We start from the raw sequence: 24,719 nt of genomic DNA, 5'->3' as shown, positions 1-24,719 counted from the left end.
TGGACACAAGTGGGTACGCGCTCTAGCGCGTTCACTGCGTTCATAATTCCTCGAAGCCTTTCACGACGACCCATATGCTGGGCACTTGGGTTTTCATAAGGCGTACAGCCGTATTAGGAGCCGCTTCTTCTGGCCTGGCCTGTCTACCTTTGTGGCCAAGTACGTCGTTTCTTGCGCACTTTGCCAATGCCGGAAACGATGCACTTCACCCTCTGCTGGTCTTTTACAGCCATTACCGTGTCCCGAGACAGAACCTTTGTTTGGAATGTTTTATTATTTTTTGCAATTCATCGTTCACGCTCTTATTGCACTACGCCCGCGCTAGCAACCAACAATACTTAGGATAATCATTGCCAAACAAGGAGAAGAGGCCCAAATACGGAACCCTGCGGGATTCCGGCTGTCACGTGCCTAATGTCAAATTTTGTTTCTGCTATTCGTGTTTATTGTCGACGATTACTCAGGTAACTGGTACGGAATCCATACCGCTCGCGTTTACGCAAGAGGCTATCGTGGTGAACAGAATCGGATGCTTCTTTATTGTCAATAAATATGCCCAAACAAATTTCGTTACTGTTCAAAGCATCGTTAATGATTTCTGAGACTGAGATAACGGCTGTAGATGTGGAGTTTTGCCGGATGCGGAAGCACGCCTTCTTTAGATACGACGTGGCCTAAGATGGTCAGCTCACGAGTAGCAAAGAAGCCTTTTCTGATGTCAAGCTGCAGGCCAGCCTTAGTACCTCGCCTAATACCTCTCTTAGTCGTTTAAGGTGAATCGGAAAATCAGGTGAAAAGACAACGACATCATCTAGGTAGCGCAAACACGTGTGTCATTTGAGACCGCGGAAGATACTGTCCACCATACGTCGAAAGTAGCGGGCGCATTACATAGGCGAATGGCATGACTTTAAGTTCATGTAATCCATCCGGTGTGACGAAGGCGATTTTCATGGGGACTTGCCAATATGCAGACCTCAAATCCAAAGAAGAAAAGAAATGTGCACCTTGCATACAGTCAAGAGCATCGTCTATGCGCGGTAGGGCATAGACTTCGTAGGGACTTCGTTGCGCGTAATTTTGTTAATACGTCTGTAATCAACGCAGCGGAAAATAGAACAATCTTTCTTTTTTACGAGGGCGATTGGCGATGCCGAACGGGCCGCTTCTTCGATGGCTGAATCACGCCACGCCGAAACATATCGCACACTTGTTCGTCGATGACAGGGCGTTCAGAAGCTGAGACACAGTAATGAAACCTGCCGGAGTCGGGCGTGCGAACCAGTGTCGATGCTGTGCGAAACTGTGGTGGATCGGCCAAGATATTGTTGTGGCGTTGTTTGGTCGTAAGATCACCGGAGATTGAGGGATAGAAGCACTCCAACGGCGGCCGATTGGCACTGTCGAGCGCGGCGAGGGGCGTCGAATGTGCGTCGTCGTGAGCATGGAAAAGCATTGACCAATCCACAGATAGAGCGTAACCGAGGCGCGCATAGTAATCGGCAGGAAAGACACGTTGCACACACACATGACACCACGGCCAGCACTGCGGGTGATGATGGCAAAGGGCAACGGAACGGAACGGCGATGGGCGGAGAAGTCACATGGCGTGAATAGCACGGTTGCGTTAATAGCTGAGGCGCAAGATACGCAGATGACGGCGGCTGACTGAGGAGGCATCTCAGTAACTTCGGCCACATGCATTTTTGTAGACGTCACAGGATCATGGTCCATGGCTGTATCGGAAAGAAAAGACAACTCCACCTCGGTGCAGGCACAGTCAATGATGGCGTTGTTTCACGAAAGGAAATCGCAGCCTAGGATGACATCGTGGGAGCAGGAGGGCAGTGCAACGAATTCAATGACATGAAGGGACTCCTCGATGACAACACGTGCAGTGCAGGCTCCCAATGGTTAGAGAGGCGGTGCGCTCGCAGTACGCAAATACAGTCCGGAAAGTGACGTCGTTACGTTTCCTATCCGTCGGCAAAGTCCTGCGCGTAACACCGAGATTGCTGCACCCGTATTGACCATTGCGAATGTTGGAATCCCTTCGACTTACGCCTAAATGACATTGCAAGGGTTATTTCGAGGCCTTTGGTAAATCGAAGCGGACGCAGTTCGCGCCTCGTGAACTGCGACACTTAGCTTCCCTGAGGTAGAGGGCTTGGCCGACTTCTCATCAGTGAGAGGCCGCGGCGGCGTGTGGATGGAGAATGACGAGTAGTGCTGAAAACGGGGGTTTCATCAGGCCGCACAGGAGATTGTAGCTGTCGAGGGGCCTAAGTGCTGATGGGGCGGCGGTAATCATAAATAGGCGACATACGGCGTCGACAAAAACGAGCAACGTGTCCCGGAATACCACTATTGTAACAAATTGTCTGGTTGTCCGCTGTGCGCGAAGGATTTGGCTGGCGTGGTAGCTGTGGTGCAGGCGGCGACAAGGAAATCGGTCGCGGTCGCGCAACAGCTTGGACGTGGAGCGAAGGGCGGCCTTGCAGCGACGTCAGCGTACGTCGTGGGCGGCGCGACGGTAGGCGGTTGGATAGCGGCCGACAGGCACTCAGGGACTTGCTCCTTGATGACGGTCTGTAACCCCGGTATCAATGGGGAGTATGGTTGCGCGTTAATTCGTAAAGGGCACCAGGACCCACGAACTCCTTTATCTTGTGCATTAGAGGCGACTCGTTAACACCTAGCGTCAGACCTGAGACAGAGGCGAGTTCTGAGGGTGGATGTCGTATGACTACTCGCTGCCTTCGAAGTTCGTGGTAACTCTAGCACAGCGCAATGACAACATGACCCTGTGGTCGGGGTTCGGGCGACCATCATCTGGAAGGCGTCGTTCTCAATTCGATTGAGGATATGCCTGATCTCGTCGGTTTCTGGCATCGTCGCGTCGACTGTGTTGTACAGATTAACGGTCGTCTTCGATGTAGCTGGTGAAATTGTCACCTGGTTGCTGGCCGCATCCGTGCATGCATTGTTCGGCCTGAAGTTTACGGACAGCAGGACGACCAAAGAATTCTCTGAAGTTGGTCTTGAACGCCGAACACGTCAGGATATCGGTTTCGTGGTTACGATACCACAAATGTGCAACGCTGCTCATGTAGAAAATTACGTTGTTGAGCAATGCCTTATCGTCCCAGTGGTTGTGCGCGCTGACTCTTTCGTACGAGGTGAGCCAGTCTTCGACGTCGTGATCACCGGTGCCCGCGAAAATCGCAGGATCCTGCTGACGCTGCACGCCAGGACAGATGACAGGTGGTGCCGTGGCTGCAGCTTGTTGGACGGGATCGTCAGGCATAGTCCGAGAAGGCTGGGCTGGATCGTCCGGCAAGGGTCGAGATGGTTGAAGGGTTCGGCTTCGAAGTTCCAGCGTTAATGGAGTCATACCCCGCACCTTCCACCAAATGTCAAGGTGTTTATTGACAGGGTATGCAAGGATTGATAGGTCGAACTCGGTGCGGCAATCAGAACCCTGCGAGCAGTCAGAACCGGCCCCTGTGCGTAAAGCGCTGGTGATGCGCCTGACTGACCGGCACTTCGCTGTATTTCATTCGCTGGAGATGCGCCTGGCTAATCGGCACTTCTTAGTTACAATAGGTCGTTATGGTCACCAGTATTATATGTTGGTAGTACTCTTCGAAACTTTATTAGGTCTGAATGAATCCCTGTATAGCAGGACTGTTCGCCAGTGGGTGACGAAGAATTCCGATGTCTTTAATTAGCTTAACAGTTATTTCATCGTGCCCAACCACCTTGTTCGCTATCACCTATTTGGCAGTCATGAATACTTCAGTTCAAGTATTTTCTCTGAACGCAAATGTGTTATTATGGATTGGTGGCAGAATAGAGGAACAATCGACATTAATAGTTGCCAAAAGATTTAGGACTATAATGATAAAATTCATGAAACTTAGGCGCAAGGCCGACTTCTCTGTTTTTGAGCTTACACAGATTAGGGAAAGAATAGCACGCTTTTCGGATAGTTTAATAACGGAATTATACGCCAGACTTCCCTCGACTTGCACTTTGCTTGGATTATGAGGTTGCTATAATATTCGTTCTGACGTTTGCGCATAAGCGATCGAGAGCTATAGATTCCGCGTCATCTCGTACTGTTTCTTGTAGTGGGTGTTTCCGCAATTTTGCTTCATCTTACATAGTCAGTGCTCTTTGAGTCTAATTTAAGATAGTATTCGTGATGCACAGGCATTCGCCATCCACAGGCATATATAGCATAAACAAGAATTCTCACCAACTCGCCCAAGTTTCTCTTCTATAGTGCAAGGAACATTTTTTCTTAATGCTGGCGGACTGCAATGTTGCAATAAAAAATTAATTTGCCAAATTTATGTTACTTTTATGTCACATGTACACGACCACATAATCAAGCTTTTTTTTCTAAATTTGCCAGGAAACTCTTAAGGTTTGACTCAGGTGGTCTGTACACCACGCCTATAGTCACATTGGTATCTCGGTCAATGAACCTGTATCTCCCACTTCCCCTTACCCCAGTGAGGAGTAGCAGGCTAGAGACACGCTCTCCAGGCCGACCTCTCCTCCCTTCTCTTCATTAAAATCTACTCTCTCTCTCTCTCTCGGTCAATGAACAGCACTTCTTGCTCTCCTAACGTCATTTCTGTTAAGGGCACGACTTTCCTGTATTTTAATTCTGTGGACATATGAATTATGGACACACGCCGCAACCTCTGGAGTTTGATATGCGCGGAGCGAAAATTAAATTATATTGAGGCGGGCTTATAAACTCGTTTTAACGCAACTGCTTTAAGGGCCCCGTGTCGCAGAAAATCCGGTGTCGGCGTCGGGGGCGTTGCCCGGCCAAGTAAATCATCCCGAACCCCCCCGACCGCGCCGTCCATCCGCGTGGCGCAAGGGGTTAATGAACAAAATCGAATTTCTGAAAGTAATATCCGTCACAAAATCGTAAAGTGCGACTTGACCGCAACCTGCAGACATGATAGCGTCGGATTGTAATTTGAATGTACGAGAAAACAATTTTATTACGAGGACACTAAAACACAAACCCCGTTTTCAGCATTTCTACCATACAACAGCCGCTCGCCCGGGTAGGTTACTTGCTAAAACACCACCCAGATGGCGCTCGAGTCCTCGGCAGGTCAAACTGGGACTCAGCCTGCCTAATGCGTTTTGGACACGCGCGCGCATCGGGGAAACAGCAAACAATCATTAAAATAATAAAAAAAGTCCTTGGGCCTTCAGAATTTCATATGAGGCAGCTTATATGCATTTGCAGCACGCATTTATCATTGCATGCCTAGCAATGCATGTGTGTTTAAAAGTGAAGCCGACTTTAAGGGGATCTGTGTAAGCTTGATCTATGTAAGCTGGCTTTTCCAGGTTGTGTGGTGAAGTGAAGCCTACTCATAACGAAAAATGCGATGCGAACGGGGCCCTATAATGCTATCACGTTCCACTTTGAAAGGCGAAGCTTAAGCTTCACAACCTTCACAAGATTGGACGAGAACGGAACCCTGAGTGTAGCGTCTGTCACACTCCCGAGACAATAGACCACATACTTTGCGTGTGCCCTCAAAATGCGGCCGAGCGAAGGACACTAAAGCGTAGTGTTGACTGTATAGACTCCCGCCCCTTTTCGGAAACAAAGGTTTTAGGCACGTGGAGAAGAGTTGATGATGCCCAGAGCACCATAAGATCACTTTTGAACTTTATGTGTGAGGCGGGCTTAGACGGTCGTCTGTAGGACCTGTGAAGTCGGGAGTTGAGAAGTGAAGAAAGTGCGAAATGTGTTTGCGCGATGACGTTCTGTGTGGACCGCACTACTCCTGCGTGTAGTGTGTGAAAAGTGCACAACCGCGTATTGGACAACGTGTGTATATAGTAGCTCATTGTACGATACCATGATCACCTGCCTCTCCTGTATCTCCCACTTCCCCTTACGCCAGTGAGCGAGGAGCAGCAGGCTAGGGACACGATCTCCAGGCCGATGTCTCCTCCCTGCTCTTCATTAAAATCTACTCCTCCTCCTTAAGCGTTGTCCAATTTTCTTTTAACCATGTCTCCGAAAGGGCTATAATGTTGTACTTCGAATTCACTCTACTGAGTACTAGGGTACTTAGGGCATCGTGGTTTTTGCTTTAAGCTGCTGATATCGCAGTGTAGGAGACTTATTCTTCCAATGGTGCCGTTGACATTCGGAGTGCTGATCATCATGACTTAAAGTCTACAGTTAGATCACAGGGAGAGGCCTTCGTCCTGCAGTGGACACAAACTTATATAGGCTGATGATGATGATAATAGTATCATTACACAAGCTGTATTGCGAGAAAACTTTAAAGGTGTATTGAGATAAAAACCATGTATATACCTGTGTGATGCTTCTGCTTCCTTGTAATCAATGGTCTCCCTTTGTTGCCCTTCTTCCATACCTTTAAACCACTCCCCCCGTGTAGGGTAGCGAACCGGACGTGCGTGTGGTTGACCACCCTGCCTTCCCTTTCTTCGATTCCTCCTTCTCCTTCATAAACGTTTCAGCTCTGTCAGAGCACTCTGACACGACCTAGCGAATATGATGCGAAACGGGTGGTGCAAGCATTGTTAATGGAGTTTTGCTCCTTCTTTCCTCAGGAAACAAGATGCCGGTGACGCTGACGCCTGGCAACGCCTCGGCCGCGCTGAAGACTGCTGCATTGGCTACAGTGATCTCCGTCGGCTGGGCGGAGCTGAGTCGCAGAACTACGCGGATCATTGGCCACACGCGCGGAGCTACACTTCTCGACATCGCACATCTTGTAGGCTTGGCCATATGCTTGTACAGGCTTACTTTATTTATTTGTTTAGGCAGGGCATACTTTCCCGAACCTTCCAGAATGCAACAATCAATGACAACTTGACGACTTAAAGCGCACAAGAAGGCAGTTCGCTTCCAGAGAATACGAGATAATGGGCGCCTCTTTGACGCCTGACGATTTCTCGCCACCTAGTAGATCACACAGACAGTTTGCAGCCCAAACTGACACATCCGTTTATATATATCATGATTCATAAAAATCGAGCCGCTCGGTTTTCCCTCTTCTCTCGTTCAGTCATAGCGAGGATCTCGAATCTGCCAGCCTAGATGTCATTACGTAACGTACGAGGGTTTTCTAGGCCACCGTACTACTTAGACAGGGCAAAATGAACACAAGTGCAGAGCTGAGCCCTACTGATTCCACAAACATTGCGAATCAGATGCGCGAGAGTTGTGTCTAAATTTGGCATGATTCAAAATTGACCTATTAAAAGTTGACCAGTGGCCGCTTTTTTATCTTGGTGATTTTGGCCAATTTCTGCCAACTAGTCCCTTGACTGTAGAATGGCCGTACAAATATAAATTTGTACTGCCATCAGTAACAAAAGCGCGAGTTCTCTGTAACGCCAGCATTTTGTTGAACTCTGATCAGTATTTGCCTAATTCGACAGTTCCTGTTTTTCCTTCCATGAGTTCGCCCGTGAGCTACAGCTTGCATTTATGGCACGACAAGTCTATTAGGAGCGCATTTTTTCGAGAGTAGACAGTCGCAAATATGCCGTCTCGCGCTACCTAAAGCTTTTTCGACTTCTGAAAGCCTTGTTTTTTTGCTATAAAAATGATCGATTGTCGGTTTTATTTTGTCCCGCAGGTTTTATCCTTGGTGACAATATTCCTCTACGCGGCAAAGTCTTATATTCTCTGGCCACAAAACGTACTTGTCCCCATGGATCAAGCAGTTCTACTCAACGTTGCTGCTTGCGACTGCATCACGGCCATCACTGTCGTAAGACACTCGTTACGTTTTCAGCGATAACCTTTGTCGGTTCAACTTACCTCTATTGCGAAGCATTCCTTGCGAAGTTCAGGTGCTTTGAGTATGTATATCTGTCTATCTATCTAGCCTCCCACGCCGGCGGGGATGGCGGTGCCTACCAACTTGAGCTGCAGGGTATAAGCTCATGTTCGCTTTGCCAGCGCGCTCGCGGCAGTCATTCGAGCTGGGTCATCCGACGGTCGCCTCTGATTCTCGCGTGCTACCTGCGCCAAGCCAGCTGGCACGAGTAAGATCCGGGCATGTCGGCTGCGGAACATCGGAAAATTGCTGCCTCCGCACGAACAGCGGTTCCCAAGCATGTTCCCTTCCCGCGCACCCCTCACAAAGAAGCTTTTGGAAGACCGCAGCTTCGTCGAGAAATCCGTCAACTCGGACACTGCGTTCCTCCGAGTTCTACTTAGGCAGCTCGAGGAGGACTGGGGCACTACTTGACGCAGAGGAAGGGGAACGTGTTCGCAATGATGTAGCCCACAGCCTTTCTGACCCTATAAGCATGTCCGACCTCCACATTGAGCGCCTGCACGAAATCATCGAAAGAGCAAAAGAGCCAGTGGAGGCGTGCCGCCGCGGGGTGGGTGCCAAAGCCTGCAGAATGCTTCGCATAACTTCGATTTACGCCTTAAGTGGAATCTGCATAAAATTTAATGCGATTACCATTATTTGAAACTTTACCCAGGTATGTGCCGCTGGGTATGGGCCCCACTTGAATGACAGCAAAAATTTTGTACGTAATCGAACATTTATATTCAAACATGGCCACGCGTGGACTTTGTGGCACCGCTAGCTGACGCAGCATTCGAGGGGAAGCGCGAGAGAGGTGCCCGGCTGCCGTGGATGCCTCGTACATGACGTGTTTCGGTGGCGGCAATACGCTATGTCACGACATTTCTTCAATCCCATTAACGTGAACCGTCATTTTAAGATTGTTTCTGCCAAAATTCTTCTTACAGCGAAGCTGTTATACGCGTGTGGACAGAGTGAATAGACCAAAAACGCCGTAGCCTCGAAAAGCAAAAGCGTATCGCCGAGGTTCCCCAGCTGCATTTATTAGCCAATACGTGTGTCTCTTTGGCTGGTGGCGTCACGCACTGCATAGGCACGTTCGCTAGCTTCTAGTGGATCTCTACGCCCGTACACCGAGCGCGTACACCAAAAACGCCATAGCCTCGACACAAAGCAAAAGCGTATGTCTCTTTGGCTGGTGATGTCACACACTGCATAGGCAGGTTATCTCAGTTGCGTTCCGGCTGTGTAATGCGAAGGCCTCGTATAGTGCGGACCGAGGAATAACAGCATGCCTACGAAGAACGACGGTGTGAGCAGAAGCGGGAATGCGCACGAAGGCAGCGGGAGGCTGCTAACGCCTCCCTCCGCCTTCGCGCCAATTTCCCACTCAAGAATCGTTACAGAACCCATGGCCGTCTACCATAATAATGAATACGGTAGAAAAGGACAATTCATGTGGTATGTGTATTTAAATCAACATATTTTATCACCATATATCACCACCAGCTCAGCTGGTCATCCACCATAGAGTGGAATGATACTGTTTTTTTATATATAGAGAGTGTCGAAAGAGCTGAATGACCCGCGTTTCCACTACACCTCATGAAGTGCGTTTCAATTTAAACTAAAAATATTGTTACGGGGATGTTGGGAGTATAGACTGGATTTATTTACAATATATGCACAAGTAGAGTTAGTGCGTTCAAGATAGCTGACCAGCAACAACACGTAGCAGCCAGTGTCACTCGATCTTCTTCTTCTTTTCCTTCCTCCTATCCTTCCGTAACAGGACCCCCGGGTGCTGAAGCGCCGTCTCGGCGCATGTCAGGCGAAGAACTGCGAGCGAAGTATGGCTTCAACCGCGAAACGTGCACGATGTCAACTGGCGTCGGACTTGAGGACGGATCAAACTGTAACGGCCGCATTTCGATGGGGGCGAAATGCGAAAACGCCCGTGTACTTAGATTTAGGTGCACCTTAAAGAACCCCAGGTGGTCCAAATTTCCGGAGTCCCCCACTACGGCCCGCTGCGCGCTAGCACGCGCCCTAAAGGACACTAATAAAGTTCTTCATCCATCCATCTATCCCCACTACGGCGTGCCTCATAATCAGATCGTGGTTTTGGTACGTAAAATCCCATAATTTAATTTAATTTTTTTTAATAACTGGGCGGGTATTTTGTAGCGATGCCTTTCCGATGCTAATGCCTTTTCGCGCTTTTCGTGCTTCGTGAGTGCTGAGAGTGAGGGTCCGCTCACGTTATCAACAGGATCGGCCGGCCTTGAGCAGTTGATGATAAGACTAGTATAGAATAAAGTATAAGGCATCGCTACAAAATGCCGGCCCTGATGTTTGATTCCTGGGCGTTACCATCGACAGCAAGGTACTATGGCGACGCGCGGTCGGAAGTGTTGTCGCCGCATCAGTGCAAAAAGTCAACGCGCTTCGTCGCTTGGCATGTGTACGTAGGAGAAACAATCTTAAGTTCATGCTTAAACATAAGGCTGCACTGATAATAAGCCGCATTCTATATCAGCTGCCGCGGATATAACCATCACCGAGGCAATTCGAGCGCTTGGAGGCAATGCACAAAAAGGCACTTTACTTGGCAATGGGAGTTACACAGGCGGCTTCAAACACGAACGTTAGTAATGAAGCAGAGTCTCCTCTACTTCGCCATTCGGCATCTGAGGCCTTGCTGACGCAGCTATTAAGGATAGGCGAGTCCGCCGCCAGCACGGCGCTTCTCTGGCGGCTAAATGCAAGAACTTACTCCCATTTCCATGCTGCGATGAACACCTTCCGACTTTTAGTATTGGAATGGCCTAAACGGAGTCGCTTCGACCCGCCGTGGTCTTTTATTGCGATAGCATTATATGGACACTCCAAGCGCATTTCTGTCGTGGTCGTGGACGTCGCTGCGAAGTTCCGTATAAAGTCCAAATTGGCTATCTTTGGCTGTTAGCCAGTCAATAGCTAATCGATAATCGATCCATAATCAATAAATTTCAGGAAATGCTGGGGATGACTTGGTAGTGCTTAACCTAGTCCAAATACGTGGCCAATACCTTGCGATAGCCAATCGATAGCCAATCAATACCTAATCGATAATCGACAAATAATGTATAAATTCCAGGAAATCAAGTACACGGGCGTTTTCGCATTCTGCCCCCATCGAAATGCGGCCGCTATTCGTCCCCGTGTTTCTTCTCGCGCTGTGTATTACGAGTACCACCTAATATACCGTTGGATCCACGTTTCTCGAAGCTTTCGCTCTTTAGAAAACACATAGAATCCGAAGCCTTTGTCCCTTGTGTGGTTGTTGCAGCACCCAGGAACGCAGCAGGTCAATCTACCCATAACACGATGGCTCTACACGAACCATAATAATTTCCGAAAATCGTTCGGAAACAGGGCTGGAGCGACCGGGTTACAAGTACCAGCATGCACCGCGGCAGCGGCGGCGTCGTGAAACTGACCGGTGGGATCGGTCGGCTCAATCTCGTGCGCGCGAGGGCGACAAGCGGGCCGGAAGCGCGCTTCTTCCGTCGCGTGCGAGGCACGGCGGCGGGGGGGGGGGGGGGGGGGGGGGCGTTTTACTCCGGCGGCGGAGCGACCTGCGAGGGAGAGAAAGTGCGCGCCCGCACGGCCCTCATCTTCAAAGAGCTCTGCGATGTGGACACAGTGCAACTACGTAGTGCCGGTAGCTTGGTATACGCTGTGCTTTCGAAGTTTAGTTCGCGATGAAGCGAGAGATGGCACGAAGGTCAATTCGCTCACTGCTGCTACAGCGCCTCCTCACTCCAGCGTTCTGACAGCGAGTTTCCCGCGGTCATCGAGCGAGATCTGTTCATATTTACCTGTGCACGCCTTACACCATGCTTGTTAATTTAGTTAGTAAGCGAATGCTTGCAAGTTTATACGGCAGATAAAACTACTATCCTTAGTTCGTATGCTTGTCTACTAATTTGCTATCGCAATCGATGCTTCGCCTGTTGGGCGCAACTGCGACATTTTTTCGGGCGTTATCTGCAGCTTCAGTGTACCCCACCTGCCGGCGAAACGCATCATTTCAACTGCCGATGCAAAGTTTGACATGGCATGACATTTTTACGGCCTGTAAACATGTCACGGTCCGTATGATGTTTACGGCCCGTATGACATGTTTACGGTCTTCAGTCTGCACAGCATTAGGAAGACGGGGATAGCAGCCTAGCATGCAGACGGGAGAACTTTGTGGAAAATTTCGTGTATATTAGAGACGTGTTGCGCACCCATCCTGAACCACATAGCTGGATGGAAATTTTAGATAAGCTAGTATGCTTAAAATGTTTTTTTTTGTCTTTTGTGCTAACGCCGCATAAAAAGCAAGTTCTGGGGCCAAATTCACAAAGCTTTTCTTTCATAAGTGCTCTTTGCCATGGCCGGCCGCTTTAAATAATAATATGTCTGGCATCCCGCTTGGCTGAAATACTTTCTTACGAACAATTCTAGCATAATAATTTTTTTGAATTCGGGCCCTGATTTCTGCTTTATGTATTGTGCAACTGTGAACATGGTATTAAAAATAGCGATTGTGGCCTAATGGTTAGAGAACCCCACTGTGCACGACAGTAGAGGTTCGACTCCTGCACCAGTCACAGGATATTTTATTTTTCTTAAAGTGACGCAAGACAGGAACCTACCAACCGCAAAATGCGGAGAATGAGGCAGAGAATGCTTCGCATTAAAATATTTTGTCCCTAACGGTACTTAGTTAACGTTCTTGTGTTTGGTGGGAGCAGAATTAACTTGAACGAACTGTGCATTTTCACCGACGATTATGTCGAAAAGCATGTATGTATGTATGTATGTATGTATGCGTGCATGCATGCATGCATGCATGCATGCATGCATGTCTGGGTATGCGACCCGACAACGACATCAGCTAGCTTTAACTCCTTTTCGCACCCGTAATAACTGTTTTAAATACTCATTTCTTCCACGAACTATTACCGATTGGAATAACCTCACTAACAATGAAGTGTTGCAACCGTCACTAACGTTATTCGCAGAACATATTATACTTAGTGTGTGTTACAGCATTTCATCCCTTCACTGTACTATTGTGTATTTTATTTTCACTGTTTGATATCTTGCTGAAATGTTGCATTCCTGATGCTGGCTGCAGAGCTTCAACCTGCTCCCTTATTTCTTTTGTTTACATTCTGCCAGTTTTGTGAAACTGCTGAATTTTTTTCCCACCCTGCTATAATCCCGATACCGGGATTGCAGTATCAATAAATAAATAAAATAAATAAAATAAATAAATGATGTATGTAATCAGACTAACGAATCATCATCATCATCAGCCTATATTTATGCCCACTGCAGGACGAAGGCCTCTCCCTGCGATCTCCAATTACCCCTGTCTTGCGCTAGCGTTTTCCAACTTGTGCCTGCGAATTTCCTAACTTCATCATCCCACCTGGTTTTCTGCCGTCCACGACTGCGCTTCCCTTCTCTTGGTATCCATTCTGTAGCCCTAATGGTCCACCGGTTATCCATCCCACGCATTACATGGCCTGCACAGCTCCATTTCTTCCGCTTAATGTCAACTAGAATATCGGCTATCCCCTTTTGTTCTCTGATCCACACCGCTCTGTTCCTGTCTCTTAACGTTACTCCTAAGATTTTTCGTTCCGTCGCTCTTTGTGCGGTCCTTAACTTGTTCTCGAGCTTCTTTGTTAACCTCCAAGTTTCTGCCCCACATGTTAGCACCGGTAGAATGCAATGATTGTACACTTTTCTTTTCAACGACAGTGGTAAGCACCCAGTCAGGATTTGCTAATGCCTGCCGTATGCACTCCAACCCAATTTTATTCTTCTGTAAATTTCTTTCTCGTGATCAGGGTCCCCTGTGAGTAATTGACCTAGATAAACGTATTCCTTTACAGACTCTAGATGCTGACTGCCGATGCTGAATTCTTGTTCCCTTGCCAGGCTATTGAACATTTTCTTTGTCTTCTCCATATTCATCTTCAACCCAATTCTTACACTTTATCGATTAAGGTCCTCAATCATTTGTTGTAATTCGTCTACATTGTTGCTGAATAGGACAATGTCATCTGCAAACCGAAGGTTGCTGAGATATTCGCCGTCGATCCTCACTCCTAAGCCTTCCCAGTCTAAGAGCTTGGAGACTTCTAAGCATGCAGTGAATAGCATTGGAGAGATTGTGTCTCCTTGCCTGACCCATTTCTCATGACTCCGACTGACCTCCCTCATGACTCCGACTAACGAATACTGTGATCAAAATGGCGTTTTCCGGAGCTCGTTGGTTGTACATAGCACAAACGTTTTCCAGCAGAACGTCCTGACACGGACAGAAAGGGACGAGCGTGTGTCGTCGTCCCTTTCTGTCCGTGTCTATACGTTCTGCTGGAAATCATTTGTACTGTGATCAAGCTCGTGAGGCTTTAATCTAGCCGAAATACTTACGTCGGAGTGTTGATGATAACATTAAAAGTGTAAATGCTCTTAACCGCAAGGAGGTGTTCCACGGAAAAATAAATTACGGCATACCTCATATCTCGATGACTGTCGATAGTAATCGATTAGTATTCAAGATATGTAGCAACACACCGTATTTCCGAATTCACATTTACTTACCATCTGTAGTGGTCATTCTGAGACATCCCTTGCTTCGGTATCGTCCCACTTTGCAATGGCTCTTGCTTGCCAAAGTCTACCGGCCGCGGCGGCTCAGTCAGATAAGGCATTGCGCTGCTGAGCACGACATCACGGGATCGAATCCCGGCCGCGGCGGCCGCATTTCTACGGAGGCAAAATGCAAAAAACGCCCGTGTGCTTGCACGTTAAAGAACCCCGGCTGGTCAAAATTGATCCGGAGCTCTCCATTACGGCGTGTCTCATAATCAGAACCCCGAGGACACACCTAGGGCGCTATAACGTAAAACTATTCCAAACTTTTTTTCTTCTAATCTCCTGACGTCAAATTCAGGTAACCACCGACGCAAGCATCGGGCGGTGATCCGCAGCGTGTCTGAATAACCCAATCAAGCGCTCTCCTCGTTTATAGGAGATCGCTTTTGTTCGCTTTCAAAACGAATAACATCGCCTGCACTGAGAGGTGCTTGTTATCTAATTGGCGGAAAATAGGCGAGGAGCACGCTCTAGTAGAGAGGGTTTCGATGGGGCCGAGCCGGAACAGTGAAAATAGATACCCGCATGAAGAGGGTGGTGCCGGCTTCTCCCATTGGTCCGCTTCGCCTTACTTATCTTGCGGTTAGTGGTAGAAAATCGCGGCGGCGTGCAACGGAAGGATAAGAATGCCGCTAAAACGGATCTTCAGCACGGAAGAGTTGGCAGAGCGATGTCGTATGGGTGCCGAAAGGGCTGGATAACGTTTTACTGCCACGCAAAAAGGTTTATAATGCGCAAATAAATACATCCCCACCGGCGGGTGCGAGTAGCGAGGGCCTGAGCGATCGGTGGGCAGGCATCTTCTATTCCTTTCGGAACTGGGCAGTCTGTCGCTATTCAGAAAAATTTTTAGTTTTGTTTGGCATATTAATGCATGTTTTTTCGCATACACGTCACTTTGACGCGGTGAGTTTTCGTGGTTTTGTGAGATCGCGTGACAGACAGGCGCAGTGGGCGTAGCCAGAAAAGATTGAACCAATAGCAGAGGGCTAATGGGAAGAAGACGTCGAATCAGGAATAATTATTTTTCTTTTGTGCGGTTTAATCATGCATAATCAGTGTGTACACGTTATATCAGATTGGGAGCGATGGCGGTTTTCGTGACGTCGCGTGACAGGCAGGCGAGGTTGGGAGTGGCCCGAAAATGTTTTGACCAATCGTGGTGGGCTGATTGCAGAATTGGAATAGGAAAGTTTGTAATAGCTTTACGTTATAGCGCCCCTGGTGGCCCAAGCTACTTGACAACATCGACCACTGGGTCGGTGTAGAAGGCGTGACGACGAGGGCATGACGACAGTGACATCACAAAGTTGGAATGCCTGGCTTCAGAACGGCGCAACAAGGAAGGCAAAAAGACGAAAGAACACACGAACACGTTCTGAAGCCATGCATCCGTACCAACTCGCCCAATTGTCAGTGCTACTCAAAGTTGGATTGACCATGACGACATCCCGACCACAAGCACATGCCTAGTGGCGCAAGCTGGTAGACAACTTGGGCCACTTGGTTTGCGTAAGAGGCCAAATTGATGGATGGACTTCTTAAGGCCTTGCGAGTTGTGTGAACGACTTCGAAGGTTGTAGCGCGCAGCATTGCATTATTGTGTGATTTTTTCACCTAATTTTATTATTTGTTTCCTCTATCACCTTTTATTTCCTTTACCCCTCTCCCCAGCACAGGGTAGCCAGCCGGCACTCATACTGGCTAACCTCCCTGTCTTTTCTTCCCTTTTGTCTGTCTCTTACTTGGCTGAAATTAAATCTATACATAACTATTGTTTAACAGTTGAGTGACTTCGATTGTTGTGGCACTTCAAACCAAACTCTTCTAGCACAAAATAAGTCAACTATTTCTTGTCTGGTTTTGAAATTCCCACATTAAAGTTTCGAACGATGATCACAGGGCTAGTGTCATCGCGGCTAAGCCGTGCAAAGTGCGCGGCCATGAACTTCTTGGTTGTGTCTGGAAATACACAGTGGATATCATAATTCCGTGTTTCGTTTGTACGACACAGACATCCCCACAGTCGGTGGCATTGCCCTCTTGGGAATCAAGGGTGTATGGTTGTACATACATACATTTGTACTTAGCGTATATGGCAACGCCGCCTGCTCGTGAGTCCATGTGCTGTTCACAAACGATTGCAGTATACCCATCGACTTGAAACAAAGCATCTTGATTTATTTATTTAATTTTATTATTATTACTATTATTACTATTTTATGTACACATTTCGCGTCTTGTTGCATATATGTAAACTTTTCCTTTCAAGATTGTTATTTCTTATTCATTGCTTTTTTTACTGATATTCCCTTGCTGCATTTAATTTTCTATGTATACGTGCGCCAGCACTTGGACATCATAGTTGTTCCTGGGCACGATAAATAAATGATTGATTGATTGATTATTAAGGGCGCAATGCTTGAAGCCTGCTTCACCTCTGCTGGGGGTTGGCCCAGTATTGCACCATCTCTGGGATCGGGCCACGCTCACCGTTTTTACTGTGGACGCAGAAACACGAATACAATATCGATTTATTGATTATTATTATTATTATTATTATTATTATTATTATTATTATTATTATTATTATTATTATTATTATTTGGGGCAGGGGGAGTGCTTGAAGCCAGCTTCACCTCCAGCGTGGGTAGGCCCACTATGTCCTAGATCGGCCCACGCTCACCTTTTCTTATTGTTGACGAACGGACACGAAAAATACAAGGAATCCTAGCCGTATACAGCTTCGCTGTCAAAGCAATCACCCCTTGAGATGCGAAATATTGAAATATCTTTTATCTAGCTCATTCAGCACCAGTCTCCAACGTTTGGTCCATCCATGAAAAACACTTCAACATAAAACACAGAGTGATAACCTTAAAATATTTGCATAACCTCCTCGCGTAATCTTCAGACAGTCTGGTATTCTGGAGGATATTTAAAACCAGGTATCCTGGTTAAAAACAGGTATCCTGGCTTCGCAATAGAGCACGGGGCAATACTTTGTTCCCACGCGACCACATGCTGCTTTGCTGACATATACATAAAGCTGCCTTCATTTGCTTACATGAGTTTACCAATTACCCACCTGCTATTAGTTCAGTCATGGTCGTACTGCAGCAGAGTGCGTGAGCAACATGCTTTATATCACAGACGGGGTCTTTTTTGCGACCGCAGGCCATCGTCTGCCTGGTGTCTCTGCAAAGGTTCTTCGGCGCCCAGTATTCGTCCTCATGCTTGTTCCTTGTGGTGGCCATCGTGTTCACGGCATCGGCTACGGATGTGTGTGGATTTCAAGCGAGGCTCGTAGCCTCCACCGTAAGCACGCATTGTAGTAATCTCAATGAACATGAGCATGCCGGTGAAGCATTTTCGGAGGCACTGACGTGTCTGTGCTTTCAAGTGGAAAGAATAATATTTTATTATTTATTTTTTTTATTTCCAATACTGTTAGCCCTTGCGGGCTGTTACAGGCGTGGGGAAAAAGAATTTTCAAAAAACACGAAACGCCAGTTCCGCAATAAACACACAATGCATTCAGCAAACAGATAATGACAGTTTACGCTCCAATGACTCAGTTGTGTGCGTTTCAATAAGAACATCTGCGCCAAGGGTGTTCCAATCGACTATAGTTTTCACAAGAAAGGAAAATTTGAAGGCATCAACACGTGGCACATAGGGCATTACAGCATGAGGGTGTCCTGTACGCGGGGACACTCCTCCAGGGGGACGCAAGTAAAGTCTGGAGTCCAAATTAAATTTATTGTTATACAGTTGGTACAAGAATTTCAACCTTGCTATCTTTCTGCGCGTTGCAAGTTCAGATAAACCGGCACAGGATAATAACGCAGTTACAGACTGCGTTCTTTGGTAAACATTAAAGATAAACCGTGCGGCTAGTCTTTGAATCCGTTCCAGTTTATTTATCAAACCTACTTGGTGCGGATCCCAGACTATACATGCGTATTCCAGTGTGGGCCGTACAACTGTTTTGGACGTCTTGAGCTCTACCTCGGGTGAAGCGTCTTTAAACTTTCGCCTTAAGAGACCGAGTTTGTGTTGAGCAGAACCACCAATGTTTTCAATGTGTTCGTTCCAATTCAAAATGTGCGTGATTGTGACCCCGAGGTACTTAAGCTTACTAACATGTTGAAGTGGGCTATTATTTATTCTGTAAGTAAAAAGCACTGGGGTTTTCTTGTTAGATAGAGTCATGTAAGCTGATTTATCGAAATTAAATTTCATGTCCCACGTAACAAACCAGCCATACATTATTTGCAGGCATTCGCTCAACAACACTTGATCCCGGACATTCTTAACGCGACAGTAAATAAGGCAATCATCCGCAAATAGACGCAGTTCAATGTTAGGATGCAAGTTATTAGCAATGTCATTTGCACATAATAAAAACAAAATTGGTCCTAAAACCGAACCTTGTGGCACACCAGATAAAACAGGTAAGGATGATGATCGTTCGCCTGCTATTTGAACATATTGCTTTCTATTTGTAAGGTACGCATGAATCCATTTCACAATTTGTGTATTAAGTCCAAGTTTATACAATTTCGCAATAAGTTTTGTGTGACACACCCGATCAAAAGCCTTCGAAAAATCAATTGCTCCTTGTTCAATTTGTTCCTTGTTGTTAATTGCGACGCCGAAAGCATGAGACACCTCAAAAAGCTGCGCCACTGTTGACAAACGTTGGCGAAAGCCATGCTGCTTGCTGTAGAATAAGTTGTTGTTTTCTATATATTCAACCAGATGTTTCGATATTATGTGTTCTAACATTTTACACGTGGTGCATGTAATGGAAATTGGCTGATAGTGTTCCGGCAATAACTTATTTCCCGCTCTAAAAATAGGTAGAATGCGTGCAAGGAGCCAATCTTCCTGCACACCTCCGATACGTAATGACATTGAAAAAATTCTAGACAGAAAATGGGACAGCCATTCACAATAACGCCTCAAAAACTCATTCGGTATTTCATCGGGGCCACAAGATTTTTTGGTATCCAGTTTTAACAACAATACTACAATGCCTTCTCGAGAAATCACAACATCATTTGTATCTTCACACGGCAACAAACCATCGCTCGTATTTATGGGGTGCCTATTACTACCAGGTGTAAATACAGAGTTAAACATGCTGTTAAAAGCCTGTGCGATCAAAGCTCGTTTACTGCAGACGTTTTCGTCTACCTTAATTTTATTAATGTTGCACGTAGAAACAGATAAATAATTCCAGAATTTTTGAGGCGAGTGTTGCAAGTAATCCAGAAGTGTTGTTGAAAAAAATGGCGCCTTCGTATCTTTTAATTCTTTTCTAATTTGCCTTCTGAGACTGGTTATTTCTGCACATCGCCTTGGCGTCCTTCTACATGCACGATTCAGTCGCCGCTTCAAATGAATAATGTTTCTAGTTATTCATGGACTGGGTTTTCTTATGCGCTTGATTTTCTTGGGCAGATATTTTTCTAAACAGGCGCGAACAACTGATACAAAGTATCTCCAAATCCTATTTATGTGATTATCGACCGGCACATATGGCCTGTACCTATGGCCAATATGTACGTACAGTTCCCTCTATATATTATAGGGAAATATAAACATATAACATTATAATTGTTATATGTTTATGGATGTTTGTATAAGGGTGCTTCTTTTTGAGTATGTATGTTCTTGTTTTTTTCCACCCCTGTTATAGCCGAAATGAGGCTGACAGTATAATAAAATGAAATGAAATGAATGAACACGTGAGTGCAGAGCACGCGTGAATTTATTCGTTCTTGTTCAATCGTGTGACTTTTCAGCAGATGGCGGTGAGTAATGATGGCACTTCTATGCGCACCTGTGCAATACATTAACATATATTTAGGCGGTACTTGCAACTTATTTGCAAAACGAAGGCGTTAGGCATCAGAGCGACCCTAATAATAAAGCGAAGTGCACCGTTCTTCCTGATAGGATGAGTGGTTGCAGCTGTTATATGACTGTGTCGACTGGTCGCAAAGACACTTCCGAGGTGCCGTTACGGCTCTGGTCTATGATATTGCTGTTTATGATAGTTATAGTACTTATCGATTCATAACGCGCTGTGGGACTGCAGTCACTTTTCGCAGCATCTCTGGTCCGTTACAGCACGTTTCCCTATGCAGCATGATCACAGTGCGCTAACTATATATGTCATAATACGTTATTGCACGATAGCCGCTCGTGGCTATACTTGCGTCTGCATGCACCGCAGGGCGTTCTCGTACGCAGTCGACTTGCGGCATAAAATTGGGTTGGAGTGCATACAGCAGGCATTGCCAAATGCTCACTAGTAGCTTACCACTGTCATTGAAAAGAAAAATGTACGATCATTGCTTTCTACCGGTGCTAACATATGGGGCAGAAACTTGGAGGTTAACAAGGAAGCTCGAGAACAAGTTAAGGATCGCACAAAGAGCAATGTAACGAAAATATTAGGCCTAACGTTAAGAGACAGGAAGAGAGCGGTGTGGATCAGAGAACAAACGGTGATAGCCGATATTCTAGTTGACATTAAGTGGAAGAAATGGAGCTGGGCAGGCCATGTAATGCGTAGGATGGATAGCCGGTGGACCATTAGGGTTACAGAATGAATACCAAGAGAAGGGAAGCGTAGTCGAGGACGGCAGAAAACTAGGTGGAGTGATGAAGTTAGGAAATTCGCAGGCTCAAGTTGGAATCGGCTGGCAAAAGACAGGGGTAATTCGAGATCGCAGGTAGAGGCCTTCGTCCTGCAATGGACATAAATATAGATGGATGATGATTTTATGCTTTAGTAGGTCATTCTCGGTGTCGCATTTCCAATTTATGTATTGCCATGCGTTGCCATGATACTTCCATGAAGTAAATATTTTCGCAGGTAGAGACATTCGAATGCCCGTAGTGGGAGAGTGAAATTCTGTTTCTTGCTCGCCCTGCGACGGCTGTGAAGTTGAAGATGAGTAACTGGCCCCTCACGATGGTGATGCACAGCACAGGAGAGATGGACTGTAACCCTAGCCTTCAAAAGGTGTTGCACTAAATTGCCCATCGTTATAAAATTTGGTCCCTGGGTGTATGGAGTAATTTCGAACGCATTGCGAACAATCATACGGGTTTGCCAGCTGCAGGAGTGGAACTATAAATTTCATTGATTTAGCTCCCTAAACATGAGCTGTGGCCCATCGTCAGTTTTTTGCTGCAATTCTTTCCGTGGCTTTTCCTCTTTAGCCCCAACCCTCCCTCCTTGGCTTTAGGCTGAGCAGACGCACGTGCTTAAAATTGATATCGTGGCAACATTGATCTTTGCCTTTGATGACCCGTAAGAGGACGCGTGCTGAATCGTCATGGGGTTTTGGTCGTTGCCTTTCTTACGGTTGATCAGTGCACTTGTGTCCCTTCTTTTGTTTAATTTCGGTCACTGATTAAAAGTTTTGTATTTCATGCGTGCTCATTCGCAAAACAACGTATTTTCTCCACCGGCTTCGTCGTGAAATACTTTAGTACTGTACAACTAACTAACTAAATAAATGAATGAATAAATGAATAAATCTACGTTATTGGTTTACAGTTTACGTTAAATGTTCGCACAATCCATAACCGGCGCCGGAAATACAGAAACACAGAAAATCTCAATCAAAAAGATCAGTTCGGCGGACATGTCTGCTCCAGGTTACCTCGTTTTCCTGGGCTGCACGCATAATCACCAAAAGGATCAACTTGTTACTTGGCTTTCGAAGTAAGGAACATCTTTCCGTAAGCGCACATTCAAGCAATGACAGATGGGAATATTCTGATAAACCCCTAAAGCACGAACCATGGGCCGGATTCACAAAAACGTTCTTACGCTAACACTGTTCGTAGTAGCAGGTGTCCGCCAATCGTGGTGTTGGACATATCATTAGCTAAGGCGGCTGGCCAATGGCAAGCAGCACTTACGAACGAAACCCCATATTTCCAGTTATGCTTCACGTGACGTTCCTTCTTTGCACGATAACTGCACATTCAACTAGGGGGCACACCTTAGAGATTTCGGTTACGGGAAGAAACTCTAACTTCAATAGCGTAGCATCAAACCACTTGTTTCAACGTGTGTGACAGGCGGTGAACTCCTCGCCACCCTCTGTTCCTTATGCCTGTCCTTCATCCTTTCATGCATCCAAAATTATGTCGCGCATCACTTGCGGCACACCACGTCTACTCGACGTTTACTCCTCGTTATGTATTTTTTTTTCTTCTATACGACGGTACTCTTACTGAGAGGAAATCCCCGAGTCTGTAAATGGAATATGGAATGTTAGAACATTAGTTTTGTCTGGTACCAGTCTTAAAAAATAACCCGGCATGGGCGGAGCGGAAAAAGACAAGCCGCAACCCTTCATTGCAACCGTGTGTCGTCTCTTTCAGTCACTTACAGCCGAAGGCGATTTTGCGACAAGCCTTCTCATCCTGAACGCCCTGATTCCTTGCGTCACTGCCGGGAACCTGGTGGCCTGTGGCCTTCGTGACACCCTCGTTTACAGTCGACGTTCCGGCAAGGTGCGACTTGTATTTTGGGCCGCTAACACCTACCGTGCTGCGGGCGCAATAAAATGGGCTTCGGCCAGGAAGCAAGAAAGCGACGAGACTCTCGAAGCACCGGGTTAACAAGCGGCTGGCACGCAGAAAAATATTGTAGCTGTAGCTTAGAGCAGAACACGAATGCCTGCGTTCAGCCGCAAAAATAACTGTCGCTGAGCTGATACGTAGCGTGTGCGGGAACATTACGTTTGATTATTTACGTTCAGTCCTTAGAGAGAGAGAGAGAAAGGCAAACAGGGAGGTTAGCCAGAGATTATCTCCGGTTGGCTACCCTGTACCGGGGTAGGGGGAAATGAATGCGATAGGTGACAGAAAAAGAATACGAAGAGAAAATAACAGAAAAAAAAACCACACACACAATATGTGTGGGCGCTGTCACGCAGTCGTCGAAGGCGTTGACTGCCAAAATACAAGGTCATTAAATTCATTATCTCGTTCGAGCTTCGGTTTAACTTGCAAGTATTTAAAAATGTTTATAAAACGCTTTCTAGTTGTCACTAACATCACTCTTGGTGATCGTCGACAAAAGATTAGCTGCGCTGTTACGGGTGTGTGATGTTGGATACTTTATACTCAGGGTACATTGTGGATTGTACCTCTCGACAGTTGATTTAACGCGAGAAACGAGGATGTGGTTCGAGAAACACCGAGGAGTAAAAACAGTTGCAATTCTTTATCGATTGTAAACGCACTGCATAATGAGGTAACTCACAGTGCGTGCGCATATTGCTTATGCAACTGAGCCCTGTGGGCTCAGTTGCATCAGCAATACGCGCACGCACTGTGAGTAATATTTAAATGTAGGCAGCTGAGCGCCTCTCTGGCTTAGATAACCTAAAGCGTCATTTTGTCCAAAGCAAGCAGTTTGTGAAGGGCACTAATGGATGATTCCTTACACATGAGGAACTAAGTGTTTCGTCGCAGCGCATTCCTTCATACGTGATTTGCTATTGTCCACTGACACCGCAGGTAGCGCGGAAGTGGTAGTTTGTAATTCGTCGGTAAATAAAAGAAGCGTCTACGTTGTCGGAAACAAAAGTCTGCAAGCAATAAGGTTCTCTTTTGTTTTCAGTTCCAGGTGACTGGGGAAGAGGAATCCTATTCTCCATTAGGACTCTTCGTCTGTATTCCTATACACAGGTGAGTGCGACAATGCCTTCGCGTCTGCATGAACCCACGTTGTACTGCCACGTAACTGTTTGGTTGTCATGGCCGCTGGTCTAATTCCGAATAAAAGTCGTTGCTGGCATTAGCTACCCCATGTAGGCCAACAAAGCTCACTGCATTGCCCTCATATACAGCCATTAAAGTCGCAGGTCGGAAAAAATAAACAAAGTTCACTCAGCTCAATGAGAATTGTATTTTTATTTTGCTTTGAGATGACGCGGGCTCAACAATACAAAATTTCACCAAGCCGTGTTCCCTCAAAATGCCGTTTGCCAAAATAAGGCCCAGCAAACTCATTCAAACGAATGGGCCACAGGCTCATGCTCACTCAGATTAGCTTAACTGCGGGCTCTCGGTGAATGCACAAGGCTCAGATGCCAACTTATACCGATGTAT

At 46.6% G+C, this 24,719-nt stretch overlaps 1 protein-coding gene across 5 annotated transcripts in view; it reads left to right on the top strand.

The window, feature by feature from the left end:
• The window catches only part of LOC119431857 (ATP-binding cassette sub-family C member 2-like), a 1,116,245-nt gene that overhangs the window by 43,637 nt on the left and 1,047,889 nt on the right, over positions 1 to 24,719 (top strand). For all 5 annotated transcript variants that reach the window (XM_049657182.1, XM_049657185.1, XM_049657184.1 and 2 more), the window contains exons 2-6: positions 6,634 to 6,797; positions 7,668 to 7,802; positions 17,742 to 17,882; positions 22,983 to 23,114; positions 24,229 to 24,296. In XM_049657182.1, the coding sequence (XP_049513139.1) occupies positions 6,642 to 6,797; positions 7,668 to 7,802; positions 17,742 to 17,882; positions 22,983 to 23,114; positions 24,229 to 24,296 (632 nt within the window). In that variant the 5' untranslated portion in view covers positions 6,634 to 6,641. The remainder of the gene's footprint in view (positions 1 to 6,633; positions 6,798 to 7,667; positions 7,803 to 17,741; positions 17,883 to 22,982; positions 23,115 to 24,228; positions 24,297 to 24,719) is intronic.

This window comes from Dermacentor silvarum, chromosome 10 (genome assembly GCF_013339745.2).
Source record: "Dermacentor silvarum isolate Dsil-2018 chromosome 10, BIME_Dsil_1.4, whole genome shotgun sequence".
Taxonomy (NCBI): domain Eukaryota; kingdom Metazoa; phylum Arthropoda; class Arachnida; order Ixodida; family Ixodidae; genus Dermacentor; species Dermacentor silvarum.
The sequence above is the reverse complement of the archived record's forward strand: the minus strand, read 5'-3'. Positions and strand labels throughout refer to the sequence as shown.